The sequence below is a fragment of the Callospermophilus lateralis genome, chromosome 7 (assembly GCF_048772815.1).
Source record: "Callospermophilus lateralis isolate mCalLat2 chromosome 7, mCalLat2.hap1, whole genome shotgun sequence".
In the NCBI taxonomy this organism is placed as follows: Eukaryota; Metazoa; Chordata; class Mammalia; order Rodentia; family Sciuridae; genus Callospermophilus; species Callospermophilus lateralis.
The window spans coordinates 92,881,872-92,906,159 of record NC_135311.1 but is presented as its reverse complement, the minus strand read 5'-3'; the positions used below and the strand labels follow the sequence as shown (position 1 = coordinate 92,906,159).

The following is a 24,288-nucleotide window of genomic DNA, read 5'->3' as shown; positions in this document are numbered from 1 at the left end:
AACTGTGTCTGCTCTTCATGGGTCTTGCATGGTCCCTCATATATCAGTCTGTATGTGCACTCTTTGGTATATTGTAAATATAACATCAGTTGACTAACTGATGCAACCAACTATTATAAACTAAATGAAAACACAGTAAATTGATAATATGGTTCATGCTATAGAAAGATTTACATTTCAGAACTTTGAATCTCTGGTAGCTGTGCAGAATACAAACCCAGCAACTGCTGGTAGGTAATTTTGCATTTTTCTTCTCCCTGCCTTCCCAAAGCATCTTTTCATGCAGAGTATTATTTTCTCCACCTTATATATTTTAGAATAGCTCAACTGGGTTCTTCACATGCACTGTGGTTCTTCTTCATGTGGGAACCCAGACTGAAAAATCCAGAAAACCATCTCCATTTATTCCAGTGATTTTCAAAGTGTGGCCAGGAGTATCAACCTCCCTTGGGAGCTGTCACCCATGGAATATCTCAGACCTATAGAATGAGATGTTCTGGAGGTGGGGTCTGGCAATTTACGTTTTAACAGGTTCTCCAAATGGGTCTGATGCCTATTTGATGTAGAATATGGCAATATTTGAGATTCAGATAGCAAGCCAGTCTCCAAGGAATGCAGATCTCAGAGAGTACTGCTTCTGGAGAGAAAAAGAACCTAGTGATGTCCTCCTCCTAAAAAAATATACCTCAGATTTCAATAGGGTCAGGATCTGTCTCATCAGGGCAAAGATAAATGCCATGACATGAAAGTTACTCTTCTGCAGACCCTAGTGTCTAGCTAAATCTACTTCCAAAGAATAGTACAGGAGATTTGTGAAAGGGCCACAGTCAGCCTGGTCATCAGAACATGGGGGATATAGTGAGCTTGAGTGACAGGGGTCGTAGAGACTGTAAGGGGTAGTTGGGGCTGACTGTGAATATGAACTTTGGTCTTTCTTCAGCAACTGCTATTAGAGACCCCTTCCTGTGCTAGAGAACCACCTGGGCCCAGTTTCCTCCATCCTAATGTCGCTCTGCTTATTTTCTCTCCTTTATTTTATTAGCAAACATTAACTATACATAATAGTGGCTTTGCTTTTTATCTGTTATGTCCACTTCAAGTGGGACTCAAAAGTAGAGCAGCCCTCAGAAACTAAGTCAGAGGTAAACAGTCACAGAGCAGGTTTTGGTGTCCATCACAAAACCTCTCATTTCCTAGAGTAATGACTTATGTAAAATGATTAGGAAATAACAGTTGCTAATAAGCTGCTTCACCAGAAGTCATTTCAAATCTGTTATCACCTGAGGTATAACTTCCCTGAAGTAGAAAGATAAAGTCACCACGGAGATGGCCCTTCATACCCATCAGTAGCTACCATCAGAGTTACAATTTAAAAAACTCTACTCACAGTTTGTTCTTTTATATCTAACATTAATAAAGCAAAAAGGAGCTGGGCAGGGTGGTGCAGGCCTATAATCCCAGAAGCTCGGGAGGCTGAAGCAGGAAGATTGTGAGTTCAAAGTCAGCCTCAGCAACTCATCAAGACTCTGTTTCTAAAAATATATACATAGGCTAAGGTGTGGCTCAGTGGTTAAGTACCCCTGGGTTCAATCCCTGGTATGAAAAAAAGTTTTTTTAAAGAAAGAAAACAAAAAGAGTCGCATATCCCCACTTCTCACACATCACTCAGGTGAAAAAGGCCACCTACAATCAGCCCGGTCTCCTGTCTACCGTTTAGTTGAGCCAGTGCTCACATATGAAATGTTCTTCCTTCATTCTCCTTTTGCTCATTTGAACCCTGACGCTGTTGCTCTCCAAAAGTTCCTAAAGGAAGAAGCACAATCTCATCTTCAACTGATCTATCAGCTTCTACATCAACTTTTATCTGCCTCCCCATCAAAAATTATATAATTTTAAAAACCGCACTGAGGCAGATGTGTGTTTACTTTGAGAAGTAAAAATGTTAACATTTAAACTGAAAGCCTGTTTCAGTTTTAAGGTACTTAATTGCCTTACAGCATATAATAAACCGAGCCCATCTTGTCATTCAACTAATGGAGGGAGTGATAAAGAGATAGGCGCCCAGGACCCTATTCATTCCAGTGTTCCTTTGTACTTGGTTTACTTTGGCACCGTGCCTCATGTGTATTTTACACTTCTTTACATTTCGTACATCCCTGTATGACAAATACTTGTCAAACAAAAACTAAACAGATTTATAACCCCTTAACTTGAAATGAGCCAAAATTGAACTGCCAAAACTTTATGACTTCATTTTCTTTCATAGTTTTCCACTACATTGGTTCAAACAGACAAACCCCACTTGAGGTCAAGCAGAGGTCATTTCACTTTCATTACTAAAATATAATTTACAATATGCCAGACCTAAACAAGTTTAGCCTAAAGGGTTTGTATAATGTAAACCATCTGTTCCTCAACAATACAGCTAATTTCCTGCCATCACCGTACAGTCTACCGACTGCTTCTTGAAGGGTTTTTATGATTTTTTAACTAGTTCAGGATTTATGTAAAATTTGAAAATGAGTCTATAGTTAAGACTCATTTGTACCAAGTAACTTGAGCATTTTAAAAATGCAAATCACTATGTAAAGGATTCCCCTGAAACCAATTTCTGTGCGGTTTGTTCTGGGCATTACTGTGCTGGCTGCTGCACAGGTGTTCAAAAGAAAGGTTTTGTGAGATCTGCCATTGTGTATGTTTTCTACACTTCTTTCTAAAGCAAACCCCAAATTTGTTTTTGTTTGTTTGTTTTGGGTTTTGGTTTTTTGGTACAAGGGATTGAATCCAGGGGCCTTAACTGAGCCACATCCCTAGCCCTTTTTATGTTTATCTTGAGACAGGGTCTTGCTAAGTTGATTTAGCTCCTGAGCTGCTGATATTATGGGCATGGGCCACCACACCTGCCTCCCAAATTTGGTTTTGAGTGCTTCTAGTAGGCTATTCCTTCCTGCTATATAGGTGGGAGAAGACTTGGACTCCATACTGCTTGGTCCATGGGCCCATGGGAATGCTGAGATATGAGGAGACACACTTTAGGCTAAACTGTACTCTTTCATGTATCTGGACAGGGATAAAGAACAATTATAATTCTGCAAAGTGATCACACCCTGGAGCTCATAGCCCTGCGAGGTATCAGGCCTGGTCTGAGCCTCCAGAGACATTCTGTATTTGCATCTATGTGGAATTGCTGACTTCAGCTTCTTTGCAAGTGCAGCTCTTTGGGGTCTCCTGAAAAATCTTGATACTTTCTTTAAGCCTCTTTCTCCTTATGGAGAATGGCAAAATCACCTTTGGAAATTCATTTGTTTGCCTCCGTGGAGGGGTGGGCAGCCTGCTCCTAATAACCTGGGGCCGTGTGTCAGGTTTCACCAATTCCCATCATTCCTTCTTCTTTTCCTATTCCCAGAAGTCTGGCCTGCTGCTTCCTTGTCCTATTTGCCAGCATCTGCTCTTCAACATGGGCTCTTGCTGCCTCCACTTCTATCCATTCTTACCAGAACTCTCTGAGGAGTTCTTCAGGTCACAACTTTGTACCCACCCTCAGGCTCCCAAACAAATTATGTTATTTTTTTTTTCAATTATTTTTTTACTAACAACAACAGGAGAACAGAGAAAAGTTGTCAAGAAGACACTTAAACATATATTTTAAAACATAGAAGGAATCAGACAAGACTCTAGAGCTACTTAAGGCTATAAATGGATCTAAATCATTTGCATTTACTCCACTTCTTGGATGACTTCCCTAATGAGGATAATGAGAATGATTTAAAGGACACTTATTAGGTTGAAGTTACTTTTATACATTGTAGTATTTAATCCCTACTGCAACTGGACTAGTTATATTTATATTATTTCTTAGATATGGAAACAGGTTCAGAGAAGTTAAGAAACTCACTCAAGGTCAGCAGCTAATAACATAGGACCTCCTCCTCAGGGTTGTGTTAATATTTATGAAGTGCTTAGAATAGTTTTGGCACATAGTGCTATATAAGTATTCACTATTGTTAATAAAAAAACAGCAGATCCAAGATGCAAACTCAAACTTGTATGATTCCAAAGCTCACTTGGTTGGAATTACACCATACTGCCTATGGGTCAGTTTCAAGCAGTGGGGGAGAAGAGGGTGTTGGGTTTCTAAATCCTTATTATATCACTCTAATAACCCATAGGTTTGTTTCCCAATTCTCATTTTCCCAAAAGAAGTTTTAGTACTAAGTCTCTTAGCCCTCTCTACCATCAAAAGCCTGGGGAATGTTGTTCAAGTCAAAAAGAAATACCTACTATGCTGTTCAAGGGACCATCACATCAGTTAGATTCATTTACATCATTAGCAAATGTTATTATTGAAGGCCCCAATCTTAACTTCATGTAGGAAAAAGTCATCTTGGGTTACTCTTAATAGCAAAAGTAAAATTATCCAAGTGCTGCAAGAGAAAAAAGTTAGTTCAACGGGTCCTTTCTTATCATCGACACCTTGCTCTCCCAGAGGAACTTCATTAGCTGCCACAAGTGCTAGGGCTACAGCTCAGTGGTAGAGCACATGCCTAGTGTGCATGAAGCCATGGGTTCAATCCCTAGCACATAAAAATAAAAATAATAATAATAATAGTAATAACAGAAGGATCCAAACAACAAAGGAAAAATTGCGGCGAGACCTATAATTGCAGAAGAAATTTCTTGGTTTATCAGGTGGAAAGGCTGACCATATAGTTCTAAATTTAACTATTCATTTTTTTGAATTGATCGTCCATTTACCTATATAAAAAGTATAAAAAGGCATGATAGCAAGTTGTGATGTAGCTAAGTGGTAGAGTACTTCCCTATGAGGATAAGGCCCTGGATTCAATCCCTAGTACCACCACCAATAACAACAACAAAAAATAACAGGAAAAATTTCCACTTCTGTGCCCCTTTCTAATTCTTACCACCATACCTTCCAGATAACCATTGCTCTACCCCAAGTCTCCTTTTGTAGTTTCTATATGCATATGCAGAGAATTATGAGTATATTCATTTTTCTCCTTTTTTCTTTTTTTTTACAAAATGTCACAAACAGCATTAACTCTTTGTTTACTTTTTCTGCTAAATTCAGCAATAGGATTTTGGAGACTTTTCCATATCAGTACAGGGAAAACTTCCTTATTCTTTTTCACAAGTATAGGATATTTTATATACTAGTTCTACCATGACTTATTTAATAAGTAGGTCTTCTCTAGGAGGACATTTGAGTTATTTCTAATCTTTTGCTATTACAAACAATACCATAAAGCATAGGACTGAATCAATAAGCTTTTTTTTACTGAAAATTTAAAGAAATCATAAAAAAATGCCTTACCATTAATTTCAGCACAAATGTATTTTTAGATTCTTTTCTGGTTGCTTCATGCCTCCTTTCAGATGCTTTGATGTCTTGACTTAAGAAATGTTTTAATCCACATTATTCCTTTCTTTCACACAGAGCAAAGCTAAAGAGCTGCCTCTTTCTGCTGTACGTTTTATGGAAGAACTGGGCGAATGTGCATTTGGAAAAATCTATAAGGGCCATCTCTATCTCCCAGGTATGGACCATGCTCAGCTGGTTGCTATCAAGACCTTGAAAGACTATAATAACCCTCAGCAATGGACAGAATTTCAACAAGAAGCCTCCCTGATGGCCGAACTGCACCACCCCAATATTGTCTGCCTTCTGGGTGCTGTCACTCAGGAACAACCTGTGTGCATGCTTTTTGAATATATGAATCAGGGGGATCTCCATGAGTTCCTCATCATGCGGTCCCCACATTCCGATGTTGGCTGTAGCAGTGATGAAGATGGCACTGTAAAATCCAGCTTGGATCATGGAGATTTCCTGCACATTGCAATTCAGATTGCAGCCGGCATGGAATACCTGTCTAGTCACTTCTTTGTCCACAAAGACCTTGCAGCTCGCAATATTTTAATCGGAGAGCAACTTCATGTAAAGATTTCAGACCTTGGGCTTTCCAGAGAAATTTATTCTGCTGATTACTACAGAGTTCAGAGTAAATCTTTGCTGCCCATTCGCTGGATGCCCCCTGAAGCCATCATGTATGGCAAATTCTCTTCTGATTCAGATATCTGGTCCTTTGGGGTTGTCTTATGGGAGATATTCAGTTTTGGACTCCAGCCATATTATGGATTTAGTAACCAGGAAGTGATCGAGATGGTGAGGAAACGCCAGCTGTTGCCATGTTCTGAAGACTGCCCGCCCAGGATGTACAGTCTCATGACAGAGTGCTGGAATGAGATTCCTTCCAGGAGACCAAGATTTAAAGATATTCACGTCCGACTTCGGTCCTGGGAGGGTCTCTCGAGTCACACCAGCTCTACTACTCCTTCTGGGGGAAATGCCACCACACAGACAACCTCCCTCAGTGCCAGCCCAGTGAGTAATCTCAGTAACCCCAGGTATCCCAATTACATGTTCCCAGCCCAGGGTATCACACCACAGGGCCAGATTGCCGGTTTCATTGGCCCAGCAATACCTCAGAACCAGCGCTTCATCCCCATCAATGGATACCCAATACCTCCTGGCTATGCAGCCTTTCCAGCTGCCCACTACCAGCCAACAGGACCTCCCAGGGTAATTCAGCACTGCCCACCTCCCAAGAGTCGGTCCCCAAGCAGCGCCAGTGGGTCGACCAGCACTGGCCATGTGACCAGCTTGCCCTCATCAGGATCCAATCAGGAAGCAAATATCCCATTACTACCCCACATGTCAATTCCAAATCATCCTGGTGGAATGGGAATCACCGTTTTTGGCAACAAATCTCAAAAACCTTACAAAATAGACTCAAAGCAACCATCTTTGCTAGGAGACTCCAATATTCATGGGCACACCGAATCTATGATTTCTGCAGAACTGTAAAATGTGCAACTTTTGTAAATGTGGTATACAGGACAAACTAGAAAGCCGTAGAAAAGATTTATATTCAAATATTTTTTATTAAAGTAAGGTTCTCATTTAGCAGACATTGCAACAAGTATCTTCTGTGAAGTTAAACAGTGTCTTACCAAGCAGGACAGACACTAGCCAGGAAAAAAAAAAAAACGCACTGTGGGATTTACAGTCCATCCAGGTGCATGGAGTGACATTGGGATTGGAACATACGGTTTCAAGTACTTAAAACTAGAAACCGTTGAAGAAGAAAAGAACCTGGTGATTAAACATCAAACCAAAAAGGAAAGTTGAATGGTGCTTTATGTATTTGCCTTTAGTCACCATGACTGGTTTCTCCCCGAGATGTATATACCATAGCATTTGTCTACCTGCTGTCTTTTCTTCAGGACAAATGTTCAGGAATTATACTGATTCAATTTAGACTCTATGCATGTTTGTATGGAAGTGGTGTTCAGAGTCAATGAGGAAACTTTAGGCCAAATTTGAAATCTTGGATGGAAATGAGCCATAACAATGTATCACATGCCCTGAAGTCTTCTCCACCGTGGGGCTTCCTTGGGAAGGTGCAGAATGTGCCTCTTTGTGAACCACCTTTTCTGATCATGAAGGCCTTTTCCACATTTTCCTTTCTCACAATGTGTTCACACAAGTCCTTGAAATAACACAGGGCATAGCACCCTAAGAAGGCTGAATGTGGATGCTGGAATTGATTGTTGATTGATAGTTCACCTGGCTGCATTAGGAACGAGACACTGAAGGAGGCATAGCCAGGGAAATTGTCCCTCAACCTAGATAAACATCCATGAGAGAAGAACAAGAGTTCCCAAAAAGACAGCCTCCACAGGAGTTCCCCTGGACCAATAACACTGAAGAGTAGAGACAAGAAGGCCACATCTTGCAGCCGCAGCCCCATTTACAAGTTGTTTGAGGTGCAGGGTGCTTACCATCAGTGGACTGTAGGCAAATAGGGAACCCTGGGATGATACCAATAGCTTGGAAATTTAAAGCCCCCCACCCCCACCTTTTTTTTCCCCCTGTGCTGGAAATGTTCACAGATTTTATTTCAGCCCCAAGAATTATAACAATGTATTCATACAATTAGTTGAAATCCAAACACAATACATTCTGTTTTGCAAGGCATTACAGTATTTCGAAAAAACAAGTAATGAGTTCTCATTTCAAAGGGTACCAACAACTGCATTCTTTAAACTGGTAAATAAGCAACATAATCCTTTTTGCCTTCTTTAGAGAAGGGGTATCAAATGTGCCTCTCCTGGCATTTACTTGCCAAGCATCTTCTGCCAAGTTTAGAATTCTTATGGGTTTCAAGTCCTATATAGGAAGGAGCTTTATATTTGATTTTTCTCTTGTTAAAAAATAACTCCTTTATTCTAAGAACAATGTCTCCAAGTCTTGTTTTCATTTAAAGCTATGTGAGACTTCCAGGATGTAAATTAATTCCTGGAAATGATATTTCATGAGGAGAATGTAAAAGAATTAGAAACCACCTTGATGTTTCCATTTTTAAAAATACAATTAGCATGGGAAAGCAAGGGAATCTGTTTAACAAAATGTGTTGTAATTTTTCCAAACTTGAATTTTCAAAGAACAAACATGAACTTATAGTTACTGTGAACTCAAAGAATTGGCTATATTCAGATTTTCTGGGAGATAAATTAAGACATATTTTTGTGGCATGAATAAGCTGATTCAAGACATTACATTTCTTAATGTTAGGTAGAGGAGAATATTTGTATCCTTTTGTTGCTATGCAACTGTTTAATGATGAAGCTTCAAACCACAATTTTGTATATCATATGACAATCAATTGTTTTTCCAAGAATATTTATTATTTTAAGTAAACACAATTTCAGTGAATCTGAGTTTTTCTAGGAATCCCTTAAAGGGAAATTAGCATTCCATGAGCCAGTAAAATACCTTCTCTGGAAAAACATTATTATGGTTAAAAAATAAACTCAAGTTAGTTTTTTATAAAGAACTATAACATTTATTTTAAACATTTTGTAATAGCTGAAATCATTAAGGTGAGCAAACTAAATTTCAAAACCACTTGTAATAATGTATTTTATAACAGCACTGTGATACTGCATAACACAGTCCCTTTTGTATTAAATAGTATTTTTTCACAAACTGAAAAATATCTTTTGCTTTGTTGACAATGTTTTGTAAGATTACTTTATATTCAGATTCTTTTTTTGCACAAAACTATGTTTATGGTTTGTATCACAGAAGTGAAAATATATCTTTGCATTTTTATATCTGGTCTGTTTCCTTGTTTCCTTTGTTTGTTCTTAACTCAATATAGATTTTCTTCAAATATATAATGGCAATAATCAGATATTTCACCTTACCATATCTTTCCTTATTTTCACTGCATGCATTTAATCACTGTATTACTTAATGTTTGATTTGTTGTTATGGGCATTTCAAATAGACAAGCATGGAATTGTAATGACGAAAAGGCTATTTTATATCAAGGATATATGCATTTGTATCACACACCAGAGATGATATTAAACACTGATTATTTTATGCTGCTGTTTATTAAAAATGTTTACTATAAAATATTATTTCCTGAATATTGCTCTCTAGAAGTATTTGGGAATTCTGATATTATTTCTCCTAATGATTGACATGTTGTAGAAAGAAGAATCACAAGACATATTCGTACATACTTCACTGAAATGATTTTTTAAGTAGGCTTTTAAAATAGACTTGAGGGGCTGGGGAAGTAGCTCAGTGATAGAACACTTGTCTGGCATGCATGGGGCCCTGGTTTTGATCCCCAATATTGGAAAAGTAAAAAAATAAAGTAGACTTGGGAATTCTTCTGCTAGTGACTGCAGGTGGAAGGGAGGCTTTCGATGATTTCATAACCAAATACTATCCACCTATGGCCAAGCCTTGAATTCTTAAAATAACACCTTGAACAATTACAATGAATGGAATGTAAAAAAATGGAATAGGAATTTCCATATGAACTTAGACATCAAAACTCATGTTTTAGGACACTAAAGAAGAAAAGGCTGCCTACATCCTATCATGTCCAACTTAGATTCCAACTATATTGATAAAATAAAAGAAATGTGGCCATTTAATTGTCACAGCTTATCTTTATGACCTTATTTGCCCAAAAGAAAGAGTTTCCCATCTGGCGATTAATACACACTGTCAAGGAAAATGAGTATCATTATGAAAGTTCAAAGAACTTGTCCATTTCTGCTATTTAATACAGAAGAGAATACAATAAAACCTCCAGGGCCTTATCCATCTGTTTTAGGTACAGCTCTTGTCACCACCTCAACGATCAAACTCAATAAGGCAATCGCTTCATATGGCAGTGAGATCCCTGTCAGGTTGGGTTTCTCCCTCACGCTTGAATTTCTCAATCTGTCCTTCACTCCCATTCCTTCTTATGTCTCTCCAGCCTCTTGCCTCTCCCACCATCCCCAGACCCTTCAACTCTGAGAGTCCCTCGATTCCCTTAATTCCTTAATAACCAACATCTGCAAGCTCCCAGCCTCACTCTCTCATTCTGCCTGCTATAAGGCACCAAGTACTGAATAAAAGAGATTCTATTAAGCCCACCATTGTGTGTAAATAACATGCAACAGCTGAAAAAGAAGAAGAGTTCTATTATCTATATACCTTTGAAGATGATTACCTATCTCGGTATTTCTCAAAGTGGGGTTCCCAAAGCCAGGCATCAAGAGCACCCAGAAACTTGTTAGAAATGCAAATTAATGAGCTCCACTTCAAAGTTCTAAATCAGAAATTCTTCCTGTGGAACCCAGCAATTTGTGTTTTAATAATCCCTCCAAATGATTCTAACCTACTCTAAAGAACATTTTAGTACTCTATTGTCTTTACAAAAAAATCAAGTTTTACTTAATCAAAAACTCAGCACTGGGCTGGGGATGTGGCTCAAGCGGTAGCGCGCTCGCCTGGCATGTGTGCGGCCCGGGTTCGATCCTCAGCACCACATACAAACAAAAATGTTGTGTCCGCCGAAAACTAAAAAAATAAATATTAAAATTCTCTCTCTCTCTCTCTTAAAAAAAAAAAAAAAACTCAGCACTAAAACCTGTTTGTGTTAACTGTTTGACAATCGGCTAGCTATATTTTTCTGTAATTGCTTGGATAAAAAAGAACAGCACAGGCTGGGGTATAGCTAGTAGTAGAGGTGTGCATAACGCACATGTGCACACACACACACACACACACACACACTATATCTATATAGACATATAGATATAGTGAGTGTGTGTTATATCTATATATCTATCTATATAGATATATAGTGAGTGTGTGTGTGTGAGATATAGATATAGTGAGTGTGTGTGTGTGTGTGTGGCTGTCATGCTTCTTCTAGTTCACTCAAGTCACTTATTCTTGGATAGTGGCTGAAAGATTTTTCCCTTCTTATGGACAAGCTCAAAACAACTGGTTTCTTAGTATACCTCTTAACTCTTGGACTGATGGTTAACAAAATGAAAGGAACTCTCCTCAGTGTTGACAGAAGCATCTTGAAGGCTAGGCAGGTGTTCCACAGAGGGCAAGGCTGGGAAGCCCCTAGAAAACATCAAACTGGAAGGTGCCAGAGATTCCCCTCCCCCTCCAACCCTTGCACTTCTTGTGACTCCACCCAGTTGTGGGGAAACAATCACACTGACTTTTTCCTCCAGCTAGCTGCAGCCCAACAGCTCTTGGTTGGCTGTGAGCACTCTGCTTTTAGACCTGATGCCCCTTCTTCCCCTTCCCTGGTCTCTACAGGGCTGGAAGTTCCAAGGAGGACAGGAATAGGGACCCAAGTAGATGCTAGGGTGAAGCTCATACTCTTAATTTATAGAGAGGGTTTTTTTAGCCAATAGCTGAAATACTAAAGAGGAAGTACTAGATTACAGAGGCAGAAGGAGCAAGGAAGCACATGTGTAAGAAAGTGGTTCTTTTGCAGTCATAATAAGACTGCACCTGAAGTTTGTTACCATAAATGCCAAGAGTATTAGGACACTGTTAACTCAGGAGAGGGGGAGCCTTGCAAACCATCAAAGCACTCAAGGTCAATGTAATCCTCTGGGAAATTAGGCTGGGAAGGCTTAAAAACATAGAGACATACAGGGAGAAGATCTGCTGACATATTTATGACTAGTTGAATCCTAAGCACCTATGAATTGCTTATTCACAAATGAATACCATAACATTCGCTGACCAGGCCTGGCAAGATGCGTATCCCATGCTGGAGTGGCTGTGAGTAAATATTCTAACTCAAGAGTGGTTAAGTTAGGAGGAAGGCCCTACTTTAAAATTAGAGTAGACATTACTTATATTTTTTGAAAGGGCAATATCAGGACATGCTGAAATAGAAATAATTCAGAGAATATTCACTTTGAAGGAAAGAATTCTAAATGCCAGTCTTCATAGACTTGTGCTCTCGACTAAATTCAGATGTACATAAGCAAAATAACAGAACTAGCTACATGAAGCCATAGATTAAAGCTCAGGTCCTCCCTAGCCTTAGAAGCATATGTGCTTCAGAAATAGGTCTCATGTTTCAGCAGAGATGGGTCTGCTGCAGCAGCCCTGTTCCCAGGTTTCTGAAGGACAAGGGGCTGTCATGGCATAGGGAAAAGAGCAACAGGCAGAACCAAAACACAGTGATTCAGAAAACTTCTGCTCATACATGTGCTTTGCTGTATCCTCTTGGCCAACCCAAATTCTGAGACCAAACTTAACTATAAAGACATGTTGGGAGGCCCTGCAAGTCACAGGGTCATGGGCAGGGATGTTGGCAAATATCCAAGCTAAGCTCAGATTTAGCCTTAATTTTTTTTTTTAACATACTTGCCTAGACAACCTACCACTCAATCAGAAACAGCACTAAAAATGAATTTAATAGGCATCACTGGGCTAGGCAATCATTGTCAAACTGAGTTATCACCACAATTGTCTAGAAATTATAATTTCTCAGGCTGACCCTAGAATGTGCCAGAAAAGATACCTTAAAAATCTCCTATAAATTCCTCAGAAATAGCATACAACACTGTATCTCTAGGTTCCCCTCCTTCCTGACTTAGAGGGGAAGACAGGGAGCAACAGCACTTATTTGACAACCGCACCAGCAAATGACCTGGTTGATCTTCAGTAGCTAAGGTAATCTCTATCTATCTCCTTATCTACCAAATGGTGTGAATATAACTAACAGTAGTTAAAAGGAAGGGTACTGGGCAGGGAATGTAGCTCAGTGGTAAAGCGTATACTTAGCATACTGTCCCTGGATTCCATCCACAGCACCAAAAAACAAAAAAGTAAAGGTTTTAATGTCAAATTATTGAAGCTTAAATCTCTCCTTCAGTCACTGAACTTAAATAAGTTACTGGTGGTTGTTGTTGTTGTTGTTTTTAACTTAAAAAGTATCTATTTCATAGAATTTTTGTGAGATTTCACCTAACACAAAGTTCTCAGAAAATGGAGCATATATAATTTTGTAGTTTTTCTAACACCAATCTTTCAGATTTGGTATGAGCATTTAATGAGACTATCTAAAGACACAAGAAGTATCTGTCCGAGAGTAGTTGCTCAAAAAGTGGTAACACTGTTATTCAATGTGTTTTAAACAATTTTTATAAAGGGTAACATTATTTTCTAATGTGGTAAATAGAGCATATAAACTATTCTATTTAATTATTCATGTGTAGGCCATAATGTAGAACACCCAGTACTGGTGCCAAAGAGGTGGGGCTAGGCTTAGCTCCTCAATAATTTCCATCATCTCCCTTCAAACCACCCCTAACAAACATACACTAAGTAAAAACAGCTTCAAAACACACCCCTGAGACATCCCTGAGCCATATGTCATCCCTTACACCCTTTCTGAGCCGATTGCCACCTCAGAGCCTCTCCCACCACGAATTTCTGGAACTATCCCTGAGGCAACCGAGAACTCTGTGAAAAGGCATATTAAACTGATTTACGTGAAGGAAGCCTAGGATAATTCCACCTTTTAAATGCCCCCCCATACACACACACACACACACACACACACGCAGAGTCACAACTGTACTTAGATATCACGAAATATCATATCTCTTGGTAGAAAGTATTTTCATGTGGGCAAATAAAATGAAAAGAGACCTGATTCTTGTAAAAACACATCAGAACATGTGAAGAACCCAGGAAAACACTGCATTTCTTCCTCACAGACACCAAGCTCCAAAAACAAGTGCACAGCTTTGACCAAGTTGTTTCACAATTCTCACTCTGAAAAGGTTCTGGATGCCCCAGCTAGGGTGAGAAACTGTGCCAGTTTGCCAGGGACTGTCCCAGCTTTAGGACTGAGAAGTTCTTTGTCCACACACGCCAGGGCCGTTGGTCACCCTAGCTAAAGCAGAGATGGTGAAAGAAAAGCCAGTTCTGTGTTGATTCTGAGCTCCCTGTTAGACCCAGAAGGAGAGATATAAATAGTGATTAAGTGGCCCCTGCATCTCAGGGGCCTTACAACAAGAAAGGCAATTATTTTATAATTAATATATTTCTAAAATCGGGAGGAACATACAGCTTCAACATTAAAAGAGGAACCAAGCATTTCTGGAGCTGAGGCTTTTTATAAGTGAAAATAAGTTTTTTGAATGAGAAATTTCAGGAATTCTAGTCACTAAACTATGCTGCCCACCTCTTTCTCCCTGTTTGATCTTTGAAGATTAGCATTCAGTATTTTTCATGACATTTATATTGAGGAAGGAACATAAGATTATTAAAAGCAGAGAAACTCAATATTGGGAACGCACATCAAAAGGTCCTCAAGACAAAGAAGAGATCATATGATGTGAAACCAGAGTTACTAGAAGCATGTGTGCTGCACTTCGTTTTCTAGTTAACAGTGTAACATATGTCAAAATATGATTTAAAACACTTCTCACAGCTGAGTTGACATTTGGCGGCCCTCCCCATCCTCTTGCTCTTGAGGATGGGGGTTCAAATCCAAACGAGGTTAACACTTTGTACTGGTACATATTCCTAGTGGATGAGGAAAACAGTCTTTAAGTAAAATGAAAACATCTGTTCAAGTCCTGAGGGAAAGAATTATTTTTAAAAGGAGGGGGAGGGGATGCCTGGTTTTAAAGCTGGAAACAACCTTAGTGACATCATAAATGTTAAATAATTGCACTGTCCACTGCCTTGCTCACCTAGGATGATGAAAATTAGTGTGCGAGCCTTAGTTTGGTCTTTAATTTTAAAGATTGCATGCCCACACTGATCTCATTACACTGCCTAAAACTGTATGTTAGAAATGATTCTATTTTACTATTAACTGACTTCAATTTCTTTTCACACTGGATCAGGGTAAACCCAGATCAGTAAGTCAATTGCCTTTTTGCCATATTTCTTATCTTGGCAGTGGCTACGTCTTCTGGATAAGAAGTCGTATGAGTTATCTGTTGTTGTATAACAAAATACAAATTGAACATCCCTAATTCCAAAAATCCAAAATATGGAATTCTCCAAAGTCCAAGAGTTTTTAAATGCTAACATGAAGCTCGGTTTCAAATTCTGGAGCATTTGAGAGTTCAGATTTTTGGATTAGGGATGCTCAATCAGTAAAGGCTATGCAAAGATTCTAAAATCAGGAAAAACAAAATCCAAACTCTGAAACATCTCTGGTTTCAAGCGATGAGAGATACTTAACCTGTACTACAAACTTAATATCTTGAAACAACATTCATTTATTAGTTCACTGTTTCTCAGTCTGATTGATGCATGGCCTGACTAGCTTCTCTGCTCAGGGTCTCACCACACATTGGTTGTTCTGGTCTGGAATTCAGGAGCTTTTCCAGGCTCATGTGGTTTTAGCAGAACTCATTCCCTTGCAGTCGTGGAATGAGGCTCTGGTTCTCTTGTTGCTGGTATCCAATGGCCCTGCTCAGCTCCTAAAAGCTGCCCACATTCTTTGCCACATGGCCCCTTCCATTTTCAAAGCTAACAACAGAGAATCTCCCTCACCTGGAATCCATTGCAAGCTTTGAGTAGCTGACTTCAGGAAAAGCCAACTCCCACTTAAGGACTTTCTCAAAGGCAAATGTGCCATACGACTTAATAACAGGAATAAAATCCATCTTATGCACAGTCCTGGGGGTTATTTTAGAATTTTGCATTTTGCCTTCTGTAAAAGGGCAGTGCAACAGTTCTCTTTTCAAACCTTTAGGCCCTTGGGGGAAAGACCATGAACAAGGCCTCTTCCAAGCAATAGGACTTAACCTACTGTCAACGTGAAGGAAAAAAAGTGGTAAAAGACCATTTAAAAATAATTACTTACTAGGTGATATCTTTAACAACATAAAGAGTATTGTAAGTATATTCATGATTTGCAGAAGTCAGAGACAGTTCTTAATGAATGTGTAATCCAAAAGAGAAGAAAGAGTACACATTTAGTTAATAGACGTGTAGATGGGCACTATTTTATACAACAGTGGTCTGGCTTTTTTGGATTTACATTTTGATGGAAGAGACTCAATAACAGGAGAAAATTACTGCCAATGAAAACAAGAACAAAAACCACAGATGCACACAGATATTTCTACCAACTATTGAGAGTAGCAATGATCTATTCAAGAAGCCCAGAGTGCTCAATGGGATATGAGACATCTGCAAGGCAGGGCAGCCTGAAGGTTAAAAGAATGGACTCTGGAGCTGATATCTGGGGTTTGCATCCTGGCTCTGCTTCTGTCCAACTGTGTAACCTAGGCAAATTATCTGGTGTCCCTATGCCTCAGTTTCCCTTATCTGTAAGTTAGAATCATAACTACTTCACAGATTCGCTTTTGAGGGTACAATTAATTCCTGCTGAACACTTAGAACAATGTCAATACCTGGGAAGTGTTAACTGTCATTTTCTCTATGCCAGGTAGTAACCAAAACCCTGAAGGGTGTTATTTCTTTTAATCCTCAAAATTATCTTGTAAGTATTATCACTGGCTCATAGAATACAGGAAAAAATGTAGGTGTAGGAAGCTAAGTAAAATTTTCAAGACTCATAAAACACAGGTATGCCAGGATCCAACCCAGGTCTGTCTTGAAAGCACCTGCTATTTACCATCAGGTATTGAAACAATGGAAGGCCTACAGGTAGAGATTTATTTTCCTGATTGAGTTGATTAAAAAAAAACACAAAAAAAAAAAAAACAAAACTGATGACCAAGGCAAAGAAGGGCAGGCTTAGAAGTGAGACATGGCAAGATCATGATATCAAGTATATTGTGTATGTAAAAAGTTTATTAAAACCAATACTTGCTGTAATTAATGGAAGGTGATTCCATGCCAACAAAAGTATCTTCACATAGGTCTCTGCTATAAATTTACTATTGCAAATGACTCATATCCAAACAGCTGATGCTATTAATTATAGGAGGTGAACGTACTCAGTCGCTACATGCATGCCAGATGCCAGATAAGCATACATGTGGGCTCACACACACATATTTCCTCTTGCTCCCTCTTCACACTAAAGCCCCAGCCCCATTCCTCAGCTCAGGAGCCTCCATAACCAAAGCACATTTCCCATTGACTTATGAGCTAAGCTACTTTAAAAAATGCAGGATGCTGGCCATCTAGTGAGAGTAACTGTGAATATGTTTAGCAGCCCCAGAATAGAACAGTGCCAAGCCGCCCCGATTGGCCTCCAGCAGGGAGCTCTGTTTTTTTCCAACAATTCCACCCTCAAAATAGTCCTGGAATTCCCAACCTGTTTGTCTCCTTAGCCCAACAAGTTGCAGGACCTTTTGAATTTCCTTTAACTTCCTTTTTTTGTGTTCTGGGGATTTTGCTTATAATCTATACTCTCATTGCAGCTCTGCAACCCCTCTGCTGTGGTGGCTTTTGACCTCAATAACCAATCCTTCTTTCATCCTTTAGTTCCACAGACGGTGGTTTGCCCGGTTTGTCAACCTGCTCCCAAGTTTAACCCCCTATGCACCATGAGGCTAGTCAAGTTCCCCTGGATTACCCACCCTGACACATCTCATCAAAACCCTTCCTCTGCTTATGCCTAACCTAGTTCTTTCTTGGAAGGTGACTCTCCGTGACCCCAGAATTATTTTTATCTTGCTAAATTCAATTCAGTCAGCATATTTGATTCCTCCTCTTAGCCAGGTGCTTGTGGCTGGGAATGTAGTGACAAACAAGTCACCATGCCCTTAGGAACTTACATTCTAGTGGGGGAAAGAGTCCCACAAACAGACTGTTTTTTAAGAAAAAGTTGGTAATAATAAACAAAGATGAGTCCAGGTCATATCAAAACACAACCCACCCTGGTGATTCAGGAAAGTTTTAAGGAGGAATTTATGTGTTTGGGATGTGTAAGAGTTGAAAATAAGATAAAGAAGAGGAAGGAACCCCAGGTAGAAAAGATGGCTAGAACCAGACAAGATGGTATATACAGGAAAAAGACATGTAGCTGAATGGTACTGGTACCTCAAGTACAAAGCAGAGTGGGCATCAATAAAGGAAGGGGTAGAGAGGTAGGCTTGGCACTGCCATGCTAAGAAGCTTGAATTTAAGTCCAGGGTCTTATGCTTTTTACATCATATACTATTAAAATTAATGAATTGCATGGACCCCGTTTTGCTAAAAAGAAAAGTCCAAGGTCACACACCATATCCATACACCCCCAGAAAGATGATTCACATTCAAAATGCTGAAGATGGAGATGGCTGGGGAGCTGAAGGGGTCCCTTTAAATATTTTCTCTTTGTATCAGGGATTGAACCCAGGGGTGCTTAACCACTGAGCCATATCCCTAGCCCTTTTGACATTTTTATTTTGAGACAGGGTCTCACTAAGTTACTTAGGGCTTGCTAAATTTCTGAGGCTGGCTTTGAGCTTGTGATCCTCCTGCTTCAGCCTCCCAAGCTGCTGAGATTACAGGAATGCACCACTGTACCTGGTCCTGTTAAATAGTTTAAGCAGAGAATCATCAGATGACCTAGTAGTCTAAATATATTACTATGATATGCAAGTCCGTAGGCAAGAAGTACAGTACAAAGATGTTCTGTGCCTAGGCAAGCAATGACAAGGCTGTGAACTGGGGTATTGGTGGTAAGACTTGAGAAGTTATGAAGGCAATAAATCTTGATGAGTGACTAAATGTGAGCCATGAAAAAGAAGAGTCAGAGATAATTTCAGGTTTTAAGCCTTGAAAATTTGGGATAGAAGGTTAGTCAGGAGGAAGAATAGTTATTTTCTTTTTTGACATTTGAGTTTGAAATACCCTTGGAACAAGCCAGGTAATAACCAGGCATTTGGGTATATTAGTCTGAAGTCCCAAGGAACAGTCAAAAAGCTAGTAATATAGGTGTGTGAGATGGTCTTATGAGAATCTATCAGCTTGATTTTCATAATAATTTTCATAAATGCTACCTTCTAAAAATTCACAGCAAAGAATTTTTTCTTTTACTTTATCTACTTTAACATGTTTCTCCCTAAAACAAAATTCTAAACAAAAACAAAAGATTATTATTGAGCAACATGGTGAGTATAATTAATAACATTTTATTCTTGAAAATGGCTAAGAGAGTAGGTTTTAAGTGTTCTTATTACAAAAAAAAAAAATGATAAGCGTGGGAAGTGATACATGTGTTAACTCCATTTAGCCATTTCAAAATGTACACATATTTCATGTGGTTCATGAAAAATATAAATATCAGTATTTTTTTAAAAATACAAAAGAGGGGCTGGGGATGTGGCTCAAGTGGTAGCGTGCTCGCCTGGCATGCGTGCAGCCCAGGTTCTATCCTCAACACTACATACAAAGATGTTGTGTCCGCCGAAAACTAAAAAATAAATATTAAATTTTTTTAAAAATACAGAAGATTCTGCATTTACTATCACAATATTCCATTGGAATGGAAGAAGGAATTGTATAAGCAGCATAATATTATTGAGAAACATAATTAAGATCTCTAAATTTAGTCCATTCCCTTCTCACTGAAGTATTCCTTTCTCCACTTTCACTTTACATTACCAGTCCTACATAAATCCAAGTTCAAATCCCATGGGATGGAAAGAAAGCCAAAACAAAATTCAGTTTCAGATCTTAGATGATACTTTCATAGCAAAAAAAAAAAATCCTTTGTATTCAGTTCTATGAGACATAGGATCAAATCATTTCATTTTGCCAAAATTTATATATTGATGAAAATTTCTAAGCTACTATACCTGAACATGAAATTGACTGTGGAGCATTCCAACTGCCCCCTCTCCCTCAATTCATTTTTCACAGAACAGCTGTTTTGGTAATGTTTTGCATAACATTCTCCCACTTAAAATGTCCAATGGATTTCCATTGCCATTAACGTAAAACCCAAACTTCTTGCCATGTCCTCTCCCACCTGTCACTTCTCTCCCACGGCCCTCCCTTGGTTCACTTTTCAAGATAAATTTGTTCCTGACTCAGAATTATTGTATTTTCCTCAGTTTCTCCCAGAACTCTCTTCCCTTAGTATTTCATATAACAGGCTCCTTCTCATCTTTTGTGTATGAGGTCAAAGTTCCACTTCTTACAGAGGCCTTCCCTGATCACCATTTCTAGCCTTTAACTCTCTACCCCACTTCCTCTCACATTACTGTTTTATTCTCTACATAGCACTTATCATGATCTGAAATTATAATTTTTCTTTTGTGTATTTGTTGTGGGTTTGGATACAATCATAACTCAGTATTACAGTGCATACTTTCTGGATGCTCCCCCCTCTACAAAAATTCATGTTTGCTCACGTCCTTTACCAAAAAAAAAAAAAAAAAAAAAAAAAAAAATTAGTGCAGTATTTGCATATAACCCACATGTTCTTCTGTACACTTTAAATTGTCTTAAGATTACTTATAATATCTAATACGATATAAATAGTTGTTATGCTGTATTGTATAGGAAATAATGAAAAATGTCTGTACATATTCAGTACATATGCAACATAAGTATTTTTTCCAATTATTTTCTATGTGCAGTTGGTTGAATCCAAAAATGCTGGTCCCACAAGGACCCAGAACCTGCAGATACAGAGGGCTGACTGTACTTGCTTATTGTACATTGAAGCAATAATGAGTGACTTCCTTTGAATTGTTCCACAGACTGTAAAATAGGTGCTTACTCAGTATTTATGAAATGAGCTGATTAAACCGATATCCCATTTCTATAAATTTAGTAAGTAAATGAAGAAAGCCCTCTGAACAAAGACGCCAGGTTCTGAGTTTGGCACAGGGAATGAGGAGTTCCCAGCTTGGTGAAGAGGAAAGGCAATTGTGAAACAATGTGATAATGCTAACAAAGAGGCAACGAGAGCGCCTAATTGCGTTTTAGAGATGACTTTACAAAGTCATGAAATCTGAAGGGTGAGTGAAGAGAAAATGGGGGGGGGGGGCAAGAAACATGGAAAGAATGTGGTGCCAAGTAGAAGGAACAGCGAGAGCGAAACTGTGCAGGAAGTGATGGGAATCTGAGGACTTTTACGCCGTTCCCTATCCCTGGAGCTCTCTCCCAGGGTAACTGGAGGACTCGATAACAGCATACTGTATGAGATTGGGCTATGAATGATCTCGCCATACCAGCCAAGAGGTTATGAATAAATCCAAACCTGTAACCTACTAGTCACTCATTACCGGAGAGTCCCTGATAAAGAATTAGGAAGGACAATTTCGGAGATGCACTTTGAGTGAAGGTTTCTGTGACTTACAGGCTGGGTCCTGGAATCTCACCGCGGACCCTCCACACCCGCGGGGGTCGGCGGACCGAAAGCGGGTGGTGTCGCCTTGACCACGGATTTCATTGGCCTTTCAAAGTGAAACTGATCGTTGATTGGCTGCGGAGATATCCAGCCGCTTCACCCCGCCGTTGATTGGGTGAGAAGAGGCCAACCTTCCACCACAGTTGGACTTTCCCTGAGTCCTGTTGCTGGGCAACCGATTTGCTTCCTCCGGCTCAGCGGACACCTTGTCACACCTGCGAAGCCTAAACCACAACTTGCTGGGACTGTCTTATGCCCACTCTCCTCATTGCCACTTCAAGAGCCAACAACCCGGGTGGCCCCAGTTGCTTATCCAAATTTGTGTTGGGAGGGTGGGTTGGCACTGCAGTAATACGCCGCAAATGAGTGAGACCCCAATTTCCCTTCCTTTAGAGGAGTCAGAATAGGAAAAGAAAAGTCATTGTTATATCCCTAACTAAGAAACCGTTTATCTTGGGAATGTTCTGGGATTCTAGAAAGCAAGTGACCTCTGAGACCTAACTGAATGTAGATGGATGACCCAAAACCTCAGACAGGTGGCTCAGAGTAAACCTGAGGAGCTCGCAGTCTATCGGTGAACAGTGGCAGATCCTCTGCTGCGTTATCATGTACAGCAGAGCTTACATCTTGCTGGAAAGAGACTTAAAAGAGTTGAACCAGAGCAATTTTGTGGTAAGTACTGGGGATGTGGAGGGATTTGTTTTTTCACTGGTTAATGATTTTTAAGAAGCAGCTTAATCTGTATTTATTCTATAAATCATAATTTAATTAAACCTAATTTGCCAATTGTTATTTACCAAATATTGTTATTTACCAAACTATTTTTGGTAATGATATTGTTATTTACCAAAACTATTTTATAATACTATTTCTTAAAAATAATTATGGCTAACAATTTTAAGCATATTGTGCTGAGTAATTTATTGTGGATTTAAGCCCTGAGTATTTAGAATCTAGCAAGTGGTAAGTAACTAGTAGGTTCAGGGTTATGCTCATTAATTACAATACTATAAAATAAGCAGAATTTAATTTTACCTACCAGAACCTAAGTTTTTAAAAGATTCCAAAATGATTTGGCCCAATCTGATTCCAAACTCCTTACTCTTACTCTTGTGTTCTAGTACTTACTGTCTAATGCATTTTTTACCAGTATAACACACCAATACATTTCTCTTATAATTTTATCTCAGAGGAATGCAATATCTTTGCCCTACTTTGCCACCAATGAAATGTTAGGATGGGTGTTGGCCTAATTTATGAAGAACATGAAGTGGATGATAAGAGGAAAGAGGAGTGCTTAAGAAAAAGTCTAGAAAGAAAGTCATTCTTAGAGGGAAGGTACAGAATGCTACCAACAGTTGCATTATTATTTCCAGTTCAGTATGGTCTGTTTTCACCATGCTATAAAAGTAAAAAGCCCTCACTGAAGATATTAAGAACAGTTTATCAACAAACATCCCAGAGGCATAGACCTTAGATTTCATATTGTTTCTGCTCATTGTGAACTTTCTGGTTCTCTAGCGAAGTAGCGAAGAGAACTCAATGAAGGGATATATAAACACAGATAATATAGATAAGAGAGAAATGCTGGGCTGGGGTTGTGGCTCAGTGGTGGAGTGCTTGCCTAGTACAGTGAGGCAGTGGATTCCATACTTAGTACCACATAAAAAATAAAATAAAGGTTAAAAAAGTGCAAAGCAGAAATCATAGAGAGAGAGAGAGAGAGAGAGAGAGAGAGAGAGAGATGCTGTTCATCCAGGCAAGCACCTAACAAAAGTGTTTGTTCAGAAATATTTATTGAATTATTTAAGTGTACTCCTCAACATAATTGATTGGTAGGTTTTCTATTAAACACATTCTGGGCTCTTCATTGGAACAATACTTCAAGTAGAGGAAAAATTCTTTTTACATACAATTGTAATATTGGATTTTTTCTTAAAGAAAACATTCCTACTTTATGCCTTCCATATAGCATCCATATATCTTTAAAAAGCTTTGAAGAAACATGGGCTTTCTAACTATTTCATACTTTCTAATTTGAATCTTAAATTGGCTGTTGACACAGACACTGTATAAGACACGAACACCAATCTTGATCTTCTAGTTTCCCTTGTGATTTTTAATTTTACTATTGCATGAGTACCCTAGAATCTACCTTAACTTCAATGCAATAAGGCATATAAAACATCCCCAGATCAACCGATAAATAAACTTGTCAACCAATAAATAAATAAATAAAAACTTTTAGAGTTTTTGGAATTCAGTATAACCTGACATCTGATTTTCAAAACTGCAATTAATAATCTTTTGTCTGCTTCTATATTGTTTTTTTAAAGGGTATTACTGCTTTTCCTATAACTGATGATATGCTGAAATGGCAAGCTGAAATTGAAGGTCTACAGAATTCAAGTTTGCATGGTTTGTGTTTTCAAAATCTGCTTTAAAATTTTTTATATCATGAATAGTCTGTATCCTTTATGTGTGTGTATCTATCTATCTATATATATACACATATACATATATATGTATATATGTATATATATGGTTATATTGTATTATAATTTTCTGAAATTCTTTATAT

At 38.8% G+C, this 24,288-nt stretch overlaps 2 protein-coding genes across 2 annotated transcripts in view; both read left to right on the top strand.

Moving 5' to 3' along the window:
• Ror1 (receptor tyrosine kinase like orphan receptor 1) overlaps window positions 1-6,924 on the top strand; it is a 161,877-nt gene extending 154,953 nt beyond the window's left edge. Inside the window, exon 9 of the mRNA XM_076862579.2 lies at window positions 5,459-6,924. Coding sequence (XP_076718694.1) covers window positions 5,459-6,886 — 1,428 coding nt within the window. The 3' untranslated portion in view covers window positions 6,887-6,924. The remainder of the gene's footprint in view (window positions 1-5,458) is intronic.
• Window positions 6,925-22,313: 15,389 nt separating this feature from the next.
• Window positions 22,314-24,288, top strand: part of Ube2u (ubiquitin conjugating enzyme E2 U) — a 34,177-nt gene continuing 32,202 nt past the window's right edge. Inside the window, exons 1-2 of the mRNA XM_076862919.1 lie at window positions 22,314-22,379; window positions 24,044-24,125. Coding sequence (XP_076719034.1) covers window positions 22,314-22,379; window positions 24,044-24,125 — 148 coding nt within the window. The remainder of the gene's footprint in view (window positions 22,380-24,043; window positions 24,126-24,288) is intronic.